General features: G+C 54.2%; 1 protein-coding gene across 1 annotated transcript; it reads left to right on the forward strand.

Moving 5' to 3' along the window:
- Positions 1-5,255: 5,255 nt before the first annotated feature.
- LOC114807791 (POU domain, class 5, transcription factor 3-like) lies at positions 5,256-10,906 on the forward strand. Its single transcript, XM_029054193.1, has 5 exons — positions 5,256-5,897; positions 6,617-6,731; positions 8,922-9,052; positions 9,429-9,593; positions 10,246-10,906. The coding sequence occupies exons 1-5, from the start codon at positions 5,256-5,258 to the stop codon at positions 10,519-10,521; spliced, it is 1,329 nt and encodes a 442-aa protein (XP_028910026.1). The 3' UTR covers positions 10,522-10,906.
- The last annotated feature ends 338 nt before the right edge of the window (positions 10,907-11,244 follow it).

Raw genomic sequence — 11,244 nt, forward strand, 5'->3', positions numbered from 1 at the left:
GAGACAGTCGCATCCACAACACCTGATGTACAGATCTGTCGTATCCCATACCTGATCTTGATTTTAGTGTCTGGCTCTCCCTCTAGATCCTGAACTCCTTGAAGGATGAGTTTGGGTACGATTCGACCGTACCGTCCCAGAGGCTTTTTTTAGAAAAAGCATCCATGCAGCAGAGTGGAGTGTGGACTGGAGAGGGAAGAGACAGGAGGCAGGCAGGGGGGTCAAGGAGGGATTGGACAGGTGCTTGGATCAGTGAGTTGGCGATCTGGATGGAGAGGAAGGGGTGAATTCTAGAGACGTTGTGAAGGTAGAAGCAGAAGGAACCGGTGACAGACTGAATACTTGGGTTGAATGAGAGAGATGAGTCAAAGAAAATGCCAAAATTACAGGCCTGTGAGGGGGTCGATAGTGGTGGGCTAAACGGATGGGACAGTCTGCAGAGGGAGGACAGGGTTTAGTGGAGAAAATGAGTTCTGTTTTGGATAAGTTTAGTTGAGATGGGGGTGGGACATCTAGGGAAAGATGTCCTGAAGGCAGAGGCTTCCTGAAGGCGAGACTGCAGAGAAGTAGAGAGATCAGGGCTGGAGACTTGGGAATCATCCGCATAGAGATGAGAGTTGAAGCCATAGGAAGGGACTACATGAAGATGGAGACTAGTAAGAGCCCCGGAACAATAATGATGGCCTTTATTCGGCATTACTACGTGGCAAATGCTGGGCTAAGCACTGAGGGAGGTACCAGATAATAAGGCCAGGCACAGATTCTGTCTCATACAGGGCTCACGGTCTAAGTGGGAGTGGAGAACAGATATTTTATTTTACATACTGTAGACTATTTTACAGACTCTAGACTGTAAGCCTGTTGTGGGCAGGGATTATGCCTGTTACATAGTACTATTGTTCTCTCCCAAGTTCTTAGTTTATTGCTCTGCATACAGTAAGCGCCCCATAAATATGATTTATTGATTGATGAGGAACTGAGGCAAGGAGAAGTGAAGCGATTTGCCCAAGGTCACCCTAAAGGCAGTGGCAGATCCGGGATTAGAACACAGGTCCTCCTGAATCCAGGCTAAAGCTTTATCCACTAGGTCACCCTGCTTCTCCTTTTCCATCATTGTGGTGGTCACCATTAATTAATTTCCAGACATTAGCCAAGAGATCACTGAGGCAGAACTGCACGTCCTCTTGGGCAGTTTAGCCCAGTATATTCTTTCTCAGTGCTTAGCAGTGTGCTGCACGCTGTAGGGGCTTATTAAATACTCTTACTAGTCTGTAAGCTCCTTATGGAAGGGGCTACCAACTTTCTGTTGCATTGTATTCTCCCAAACATTTAGTAGAGTGTTGTGCCCGTGGTAAGCACTCAATAAATACCATTAATTGATCTTACAACTCCCACTTCTAGTTGGCCCCAGCCAAGCCTGAATTGGGCACAAGGCTTTACAAATACCGTAGTTATTATTATTATCTGGGATCCTGCCTTAGCCTGTGAGCTTGGGCATAGCCCAGACTGTTACATTATTGGGCTCATCCTAGTCCCCAGGGTCCATCTTCTGTCCACTGCAGGCCCAGAGTCCTGACCGGAACTGGGCAGGCCGACCCGAGGCAGGAAAGGGGTAGGGGAGTTTGCCCGACTGCTGCCATCACCGGCGTGGAGCTTTGACAACCAGATGGCCCCTCTCTCTAGGGTCCGGCCATCGGCTCCTGAACGGGCGGGGAGGGGAGGCAAATTCTGGCCAAGGAGGTCACCAGAGTCCTGGACACCCCAGGACCTCAGCCTCTCCTTCAAAGCCTTATTAAAGGCACAAAAGGCCCTTTCATTCATTCACTCGTATTTATTGAGCACACTGTACTAAGCGCTCAGGGGTGGTGGCGGGGCAGTCTATTCTTGGCCAGTCTGATCTGGTTTGGTCTGGTCTGGGCAGGGCTGGGTGGGGCTGGGCTGGGCCGTGCAGTCAGATGCAGGCTGATTATTTCGATTATTTCAAAGATTTGTAGCAGAGCCTTATCAGCCCCGGGGAGTAGAAACTCCTGCAAAACTCAGATTTCTACCCTGAAGAAATTACCCTATCGACTTCCCCTGCCCCTACTCTTCCCCCTCCCATTGCCTTGTCAATCGATCCATCAATCCTCAGTGGTATTTATTGGGCAATTATTGTGAGCAGCTTGGCACATAGTAAGTGCTTAACAAATACCATCATCATCATCATCATAGCACTAAGTGCTTGAGAGAATACAACAGAATGCTTTCCTGTCAAGGCCCCGGGCAACCCCCAAACCGAAAAAAGAAGGATCCTGTACTTTTCCATAAGTATCTTGGTTCTCATGAGCCTTGCCTTCCCAGGATCTCACATTTTAGTTGTGGAAACCGACTTTAAATTGAAATTCCAGGTTGAGTGTACGCATCCGTACCGGAGGGCTGGAGCCAACAGGGCTGAATATTCATTCGTTCTTTTATTCAATCATATTTATTGAGTGCTTACTGTGTGCAGAGCACTATACTAAGCCCTTGGGAGAGTACAAGACAACAAAGAGACATTCCCTGCCCGCGATGAGTTTACAACCTAGAGGATGACCTTACAGTCTAGAGGGAATTTATCCTGTTGCCCAAGTCAGACCATGACTAGGATAATTCTAGAGGGAATTTATTCTGTTGCCCCACGAGAAACAGTGCAGCCTGGTGAATATCTAAGTCTCTGGACTCCTCTGGATCCCCAAGACCTGCTAAAGTAAAAATAATAATAACTCAGGTATTTGTAAAGCACTTACTATGTGCCAACCACTTAACTAAGCACTGGGGTGGGTACAAGTTTTCCATAGAGGCAGAGAGGTTGCGCCTCATCCTTATTCCAGGGCTGGCAGAGGAAACAGTTGGAAAGAAGGAATGGGGATCCTTGGAAATTGTAGGAAAATTTCTTGAAAGGATTGGGGGATGGGGGGTAATAGCTGCTAAGGAGACTCCAGACCTTGTCCCTGCACCCCCCCGGTCCTTCTTGGGGAAACCCACAATACGGGTGTTGGGTGAGGAGAAGAAAACAGGAAGGTAAAAGATAACTGCTCACAGTAAGTGTATGGGGAGTGTGGTGGTGGGTGGTGACAGTGTAATGTAATAAAAATAATACCTGTGGTATTTGTTAAGCGCTTACTAGGTGCCAAGCACCGGGCTAAGCCCTGGGTGGGACACAGTCCCTGTTCCACGTGGGGCTCACAGTCTCAGTGCCCATTTTACAGCTGAGGTAACAGAGACCCAGAGAAGTGAAGTGACTTGCCCAAGGTCGCACAGCAGACCTGTGGTGGAGCTGGGATTAGAACCCAGGACCTTCTGACTTCCAGCACGCTGAGAGGTGAAGGGGAAGCGTATGTATGAGCTTGGGATTGAGGTCTGTTTCCTACCCCCCAACCTGTGAGCCTGCTGTGGGTAGGGATTGTCTCTTTTTATTTGCTATATGGTACTTTCCAAGTGGTTAGTTCAGTGCTCTGCACACAGTAAGTGCTCAATAAATACGATTGAATGAATGAATGAATGAATGAATGTGTGTATACCAATTATATAAATCACCAAAAGTGTGTGTTTGTTTCTGTTATGTATGTATGTGATACAAACCCCCACCAGGAACTGAAAAAATGAGCTTGGGATGGCATTAATGTGTGTATAACTCTAGGTTTGTGTATGTTTCTGTACACAAAACCAAATTGTCAACTCTATGGTGTTTCCAGTGACAACATATGGATCCGAAAGATGGACAGTGAAAAAAACAGGATAGGAAAAGCACTGATTCCTTGGAAATGTGGTGTTGGAAAAGGCTTTTGCGAATACCACAGACTGCCTGAAAGACAAACAAATGGATTTTAGAGCAAATTAAACCAAAGTGGTCTTTGGAAGGCCAAATGGCTCGATTTAGATGAGCATATTTTGGACACATCATCGGGAGGACTGATTCTCCGGAGAAGACAGTAATGCTAGGAAAAGTCTGGGGAAAACATAGAAGAGGCAGAGTGGCGGCTAGATGGATAGAGACTGGAACAACGATAATGGAAGAACCGTTAGCAAGGTTGCGGATTATGACAGAGGACTGGACGTTCTGGAGAAAGCATATTCATGGAGTCGCTATGAATGGGAAATGACTCGACCGCACTTGACAATAATAATGATAAGCGCTTATTACAGCACTTTGCACCTTCCTATAAGAGTGTGTGTGTGTATGTCTCTGTGTGTGTGTGTGTGTGTGTGTGTGTGTGTAATACAAACCTGAACAAATCTGACAAAAGCCCCAATTCCCCTGAACCTGCCACATTCCTTCACAACGATGACAAAGAGTGATAGACACTGTGCAGGCTGGAGGTTATGAATCCTGGCCCCCTGGACTCCCAGGTCTCCCCTTCCCCCCTTAACCCTGGACCTCGGACCCAGGACCCCTCCCCCAACACACACAGCCGGATGGGATCTGCAAAGAGCGCCTTACAGGGTCTTCCCCCGCTCAAAAAAGAAATGCCCCCCAAGTTCATTTACAACCGCAGCTGCCTCAATTGTTTTCAAGGGCCAATCGTCGGGAGGGGGATTAACATATCGATCAGCAGTGATCAGCAGATGAGAGGTCTCCTACAGGGTAGGAGCTAAAGCTTGGCCTAGTCCAGCTCAGCTCGGCCCGGCCCAGCCCGCATTCCCCACCCAGCTCAGCTTGGAGAGGAGGTTTTCCCGGGTCAGAAGCGGCTAACTGCGACTCTCCCCCGTCTGAAAAGGCCAAACTGCAACTCTTCTGGGTCTGGAAAGGCTAGTAGCAGCAATTCCAGGTCTGCAACGGGCTAGCGGCGGATCTCCCGGGTTTGGAATGGGCTAGCAGCGAATCTCCCAGGTCTGGAAAGGCTAGCCGCAGTTCTCCCAGGTCGGAGAAAGGTCAGCTAGTCTGGACAAGCAAGCCACAGCTCTCTCGGACCTGGAACTGTCTCTCGGATCTGGAACTGGCTGGCAGAGGATCTCCCAGGTCTGAAACGGGCTAGCGGTGGATCTCCCGTGTCTGTAAAGGTTAGCCACGGCTCTCCCAGGTCAGAGAAAGGCCAGCGGGTCTGAAACGGCTAGCCGCAGCTCTCCCGGGTCTGGAACGGGCTAGCCACGGGCTTCCTGGGTCTGGACAAATTAGATGCGACCCGATCTGGACTCTGCCCTGGGTCTGGCTCATCTAGACGCGGCTCTGTCCTGGGTCCATCCCGGGTCTGTCCCGGCTCTATAGCAGGCCTGCTATGCCCACCCCTTAGGGCCGCATGTCTCTGGTGCCCGCTGGCCATGATGGCGCCGTAGTCACCCCCTGGCTACTGTCCCTGCCCGGAGCCACCTGGAGCTGTGGTTTCGTGCGGGGCCTGGGGATGGAGCAGCTGGATGGGACTCCCCCGCGGGTGGGCGAGCCCGGCCAGTCCAGCGCTAGCCACCCCCTCCCCGCCCACACGCAGCCCTTCGCCCCGTTCCCAGCGGCCGAGGCCCAGGGCGGGTCCAGCGAGAAGCAGCGACCTGCTGAAGCCACTCCAGACCAACCCTGGGGGCCGTTCCCGGGCCTGCCAGTCCTGGACCACAGACCCCCGACACCCAGGAAAGACTCTTGCTCCTCTTCATCCTCCTCCTCCCCTGGCAGCCAGGAGAAGGACCTCAAAGAAGCCCGCCCCTCTGGGCTGCCCTCTGACCCTTACTACGTCCCGCCGTGGACAGGCTCCTTCTGGCCTCCGCCAGCTCCAGGCCCCCCTCTGCCCAGTCAGACTTTACTGGGGTCCGGGGTCTTCCTGGGTGGTCCGGCTACATCCCCCTGCATCCTCTTCCCGGCCCCGGAGGGACTGTCCAGCTTGGGCAGCAGCGGCAGCTCCAGTGGAGCGGCCAGCGAGGAAGGTGGACACTCCAGCGACAGCGGGGAGGAGGTAAGGAGCCCAAGCCTGGACCCAAGAGGCCTAGGTCCCCGTCTCTGCTTCCAGAAGAGGCCCGCCCATGTCTGCACCCCTAGACCTACCTCTGGTCTCTAGGGGTGCCCAGTGGGTGGTGGAGTCTTGGGGGGAATGGGGATCCCTTCCCTCTGGGTGGGGAACGAATTCTGGGGGTCCACTATGTCTCCTAGGATTGGGGCTGGGGTCAGTGAGGCTGGGGACTCAGGCTGGGACCTGACTTGAGTCCAGATCAGGTTAATGGCCTCCATTCATTCAGTCGTATTTAATGAGCACTTACTTTGTGCAGAGCACTGGACTAAGGGTGGCTTTTGGGGGTAAAAGATGACAGAGGCCTTGTGGTTCCTTGGAGGCAGGGTTGGGGCAACCATGCCCTGACCAGGAAGGTACTCTCCACTGAACCCTGTGTTACTAGGGCGCAGAGCAGTGGGGAGGGAGTGAGGAAAGAAGAGCAGGAGAAAGAGCAGCCTATGGTGGCTTGTGATCCTGACTCTGAGCCAAGCGGGCATCCCCACACTGCCGACCCAGAGCCTGGGGAGGAAGGAGCCACGGAAGCTGAGGGGGGCTGTGGCTTCCTTGCCAGGACCCAGGCCTCTCACCCCATGAAGCCGCATCAGCCTCGGGGGCCGGGACAACCAGGCCTAGGTGAGCCCCTCCGCCATCCTGCCAGTCTCCTCACAGGGCACAACTCTCCCTAGGACGTGCCACCCACCTCGGAGGATCTGGAGCTGTTTGCCAAGGAGCTGAGGCACAAGCGCATCACCCTGGGCCTCACCCAGGCTGATGTGGGCATGGCTCTGGGCACGCTGTACGGTGAGCTTTCCCCCAGGGGATGGGGGAGGGGCTTTTAAGTGGGTGAACCCTCCCCCACCCGACCCCTTCCCCTGGAGCCCTTGGTCATCTCTAGGGTTTAGTCCCCCAATCTGTCATTCAGTGATATTTATTGAGCATTTTGCGGTGTGCAGAGCACTTTATTAAGCACTTTTAGAGTTGAGGGGCTAGGGAGACAGAGACTCGAATTCTGCATTGCCCCAGGAGGGGTCCAATTTCCCCACAACCTCCCGACCCCTACTCAACCCAGTCTAGTCTCAAACCGAAATTTAGGGAATGTCGTCTTAGAGGAGATTCATTCATTCATTCATTCAATTATATTTATTGAGCACTTACTGTGTGCAGAGCACTGTACTAAGTGTTTGGGAGAGTACAGTTCAACAATAAACAGAAGTATTCGCAGCCCACAATGAGCTTACAGCTCCGGGGATTCAGACATCAATCAAATAAATGACAGATACAGACATAAGTGGTGTGGGGCTGGGAAGGGGGAAGAACAAAGGGAGCAAATCAGGGTGATGCAGAAGGGAGAGGGAGAAGAGGTAAGGCGGGCTTAGTCCGGGAAGGCCTCTTGGAGGAGATGGGCCTTCAGTAGGACTTTGAAAGAGGGGGAGAGTCTTTGTCCGTCGGATTGAGGTGGGAGGGCGTTCCAGGCCAGAGGCTAGGGGATGGCTAGGGGTTGGTGGCAAGATAAATGAAATTAAGGCACAGTGAGAAGGTGGTAGAGAAGCGAAGTGTGCGGGCTGGGTTGGAGTAGGAAAGTAGCAAGGTGAGGTAGGAGGGGGCAAGGTGGTGGATGGCTTTAAAGTCAGTGGTGAGGAGTTTTCATTTGATGTAGAGGAGATGTGATTTCAGAAGGGTTTTGAAGGTGGGATTAGTGATGGACAGTTTTTTTCCTCCATCCTGGACCTCCCTCCCCCTTCCCTTTCCACCAGACCATAACTCTCCCTCCTAAAATATCTCCTCCTCCTCCTCCCCACACAAGCCTTCTCCCAGTTAACTCTCCCAACCCCCAACTATCAATCATTAGTATATATTGAGCGCTTATTGCATGCAGAGCCCAGTATTGCACGCTTAGGACAGCCCAGTACAACTCTGCCACCCATGGTATAGTGGATAGAGCAGGGGCCTGGGAATCAGAAGGTCCTGGGTTCTAATCCCAGCTCCTCCACTTGTCTGCTGTGTGACCTTGGGTAAGTCACTTAACTTCTCTGAGCCTCACTTACCTCATCTGTAAAATGAGGATTGAGAGTGCGAGCCCCACGTGGGACAAGGGACTGTCCAATCCGATTTGCTCGTATCCACCTCAGCGCTTAGCACAGTGCCTGGCCCATAGTAAGTGCTTAACAAGTACCATAATTGTTATTAACACTTGCACCTTTCTCTCCTCAGACCCACCCACAGCATTCTATATGCTCCACTCTACCGTCAATTTGTTGATTCCGATGATCCCATTTGTCCATATTTTTACGTGTGTCTCCCGCCTCAGAGCAGAAGCTCCCGTGGGGAGGGAACCCATCTGTCTCATGCTCCTGTTCGTATTTTCCCATGTGCTGAGTACAGCAGACTGCACCCAGTGGGAACTTAATAAATACCACCGATGGATAGTACAGTGACTTCACTGGGGAAAGTCTTTTGGCAGACAAGAGGTCGCAGCCTCCCCAGACCCATTCCTTCAACGCTGACTCTTTAGGGTCTGATTTTCCCTCTGTTGCCCCACTCCAGCCCTCTTCCACCCCCCTCATCCCCTCCCAGAAGAGCAATTTAACCTAGTAGAAGGAGCACTAATTTGGGGATTCAATACTGTTCTCTCTCTCATGGGTTCTAATCCCAGCTCTGCCACTTGTCCGCTCTGTGACCTTGAGCAAGTCACTTCACTTCTCTCTGCCTCAGTAACCTCATCTGTAAAATGGGGATTGAGACTGAGCCCTAACTGGGACAGGGACTGTGTCCAACTTGATTTCCTTGTATCCACCCCTGCGCTTAGTACAGTGCCTGGCACATAGTAAGCACTCAACAAATATTATTTTTATTATTATCTTAAACCGGGCCTCAAGTGGGACAGAGTCCGAGTCCGGCCTGATTATCCCGTATCTAGTCCAGCACTGAACGCATTGCTCAACACACATAAAGTAAGGACTTAAGAGAGCTGGCCCTTCTGGTCCTCGCTAGGTAGGGTATTCAGCCAGACGACCATCTGCCGCTTTGAGGCTCTACAGCTGAGCTTCAAAAACATGTGCAAGCTGAAACCAATACTGCATCGCTGGCTCAACAAAGCTGAGAGCGCTGACCACCCTCAAGAGGTAAGCAGGAACCTGAGACCCTCCCCCTTCTGCACCCTAGGCGTCCCCCAGCCCCGATCCCCGTCGGTCTCTCTCCCCCTGTTTGGGGCGGCACAGCCCCGATCCCCGTCGGTCTCTCTCCCCCTGTTTGGGGCGGCCCTGGCCCCCGAGCCCAGTTGCCCCAAATATCCTTTCTGGGACTGGGGTCCGGATTGGTCTGCGTCCCAGGGCAGAGCCTGGGGAGGGAAGCCTGGTCGCTTCGGCTCCAGGTGGGAGAGGAGCAGCGGGGAAATGAGGAAATGGAGAGGGGGCTTTCCGGGGTGGAGCGGGAGCTGGAGGGTTGGGCATCTCCAGAGTCGGGGCATCCTCTCGCGGCTCTCCCCCGCTGCCCACGCAGACATGCACCGTGGAGCGGGTGCTGGTCCCAGCCCGGAAGCGGAAACGCCGGACCAGCATCCAGAGCAGCATCAAGGTCAGCCTGGAGAGCCTCTTCTGCCGCTGCGGCAAGCCCAGCCCCCAACAGATCTGTGACATCGCTCAAGACCTGCAACTGGATAAGGATGTGGGTTCCCCACCCTGGAGAGCATCCTGGGGGGGGGGGGGCTGGAGTTCATGGGTGCCCCAACCTGGGGAGAGTCTGGGGTCCCTTGAGGGATGAATGGAGCAGGACACCTGGAGTTCACGGGCAGCCCTGTCCCGGGGATTGGCTGGGGGGCCGGAAGTTCAGGGGAGCAGCGGGGGTCCCTGGCAAGGGTTCAGAGAAGGGGGCGAGCCTTCCTAGGAGGCAGCTGGGGTCTCCAGAGGGGGGCCATGGATGGTAGGGGGCAAGGCTAGTGGGTGGCCCTGCCCAGGGAGCATCCAGGGTCCCCTGAAGCTGGGGTGGGGGGCATTGGAGGGAGGGGGAGGGAAGTGGGGAGCAGAATCTGGGGGGGAGTTGGGGAGGGGAAGCTGAGGGGAGGACGAACAGGGAAGGGGAAGTTGCGTGGAGGTGGGGAGGGGAAGGGAAGGGAAGGGAAGCTGGAGGGAAGTGAGGAGGGGAAGCTGGGGGAAGGGGGAGGAGCAACTGGGAGAGGGAGGGAGGGGAGGGGGGAGTAGGAAGGTGGTGGGAAGGAAGGAGGAAGGGGGGGGGCGGTGATGAGGAGGGGAGCCGAGGGGAGGGAAGGAAAGAAAGCCAGGCTGAGCAACCCCCCGTCTCTCTCTTCCCCCACTCCCAGGTGGTCCGGGTCTGGTTCTGTAACCGGCGGCAGAAGGGCAAGCGGCTTCTGTTGCCCATCAGTGCGGAAGGGAACAGGCCCCAGTTAGAGGGGGCTCTCGGGGCTCCCCTGGTCCTGGCCGGGGCCACCTCTTCCCAGGGCTATGACACCCCTCTTCCCGCCCCTCCAGCCCTCTACTTACCCGCTTTCCATAAGAATGAGTCCTTCCCCCCAGCCCTGGCCCTGGCCTCGGCTCCTATCCTCCCCATGGGCCACGGGGACCACGGCATCTGCTGAGCCCAAACCGGGGTAGGCGGGGGGTGGGAGGGTTGTCGATGGAGGAAAGGGACATAGAGGAGGGAGTTCTGGAGTTGGGGCAGGTGTTCCTGTGGGAAGGGTGAGCAGCAGAATAGCCTAGTGGATAGAGCATGGGTCTGGGGAGAAAAAAAGGAGGGATTACAGGGCTACTTCGATCCCTCTCTTAGGCTCATCCCCTGCTCCTCTGCTTTCAATCCCACATGGACCCCGGCACTGGCCTAGACGCCCCCCCCCCATACCACTGCCCCTGGCCCAGAAGCCAGCCCACAGCCCCTGGTCCCCCTCCCCACCTCCGCCACCCCCGCCCCACTGACAGTTCCCCAGGTTTTCCAGCTTTTTCAGAAATAAAGATGTTTTTATTTTCTGGGGTGCATCTTTCTTCCCAGCAACCCCTGCGCTTGACCCCGACTGAGAGACTGTGGGGAAGGGGGTGGGGGCGAGTGGGCAAGACTCAGGAAGTTCTGTCTTTTCTGGGAAGGCCCTGAGATTGAGGGCGGGGTTGAGGGGAGAGGGGTGTTGAAACAGTTCCCCTTTCTGGCCAAGATGAGTTGCTGATCTAGGGAATTCTTAACTACCCTTCACTCCTTCCCCTCCCTTGACTGGAGGCTACAAGCGTGCTAACCACCAGCCTCTCCGGCCTCCGCTTCCTTTGCTCGGAGCCCCCAGCTCCTGAGCAGTGCAGGAAGGACTTACTGCCAGGGT

This window comes from Ornithorhynchus anatinus, chromosome X4 (genome assembly GCF_004115215.2).
Source record: "Ornithorhynchus anatinus isolate Pmale09 chromosome X4, mOrnAna1.pri.v4, whole genome shotgun sequence".
NCBI lineage: Eukaryota > Metazoa > Chordata > Mammalia > Monotremata > Ornithorhynchidae > Ornithorhynchus > Ornithorhynchus anatinus.

What these genes read in the sequence shown, in the direction of transcription:
- LOC114807791 (XM_029054193.1), top strand. Translation starts at nt 5,256, where the DNA reads ATGTCTCTGGTGCCCGCTGGCCATGATGGCGCCGTAGTCACCCCCTGG. An exon ending in GCGCTGACCACCCTCAAGAG is followed by an intron (nt 9,053 to 9,428) that starts GTAAGCAGGAAC and finishes CTGCCCACGCAG; the next exon opens with ACATGCACCGTGGAGCGGGT. An exon ending in ACCTGCAACTGGATAAGGAT is followed by an intron (nt 9,594 to 10,245) that starts GTGGGTTCCCCA and finishes CCCCACTCCCAG; the next exon opens with GTGGTCCGGGTCTGGTTCTG.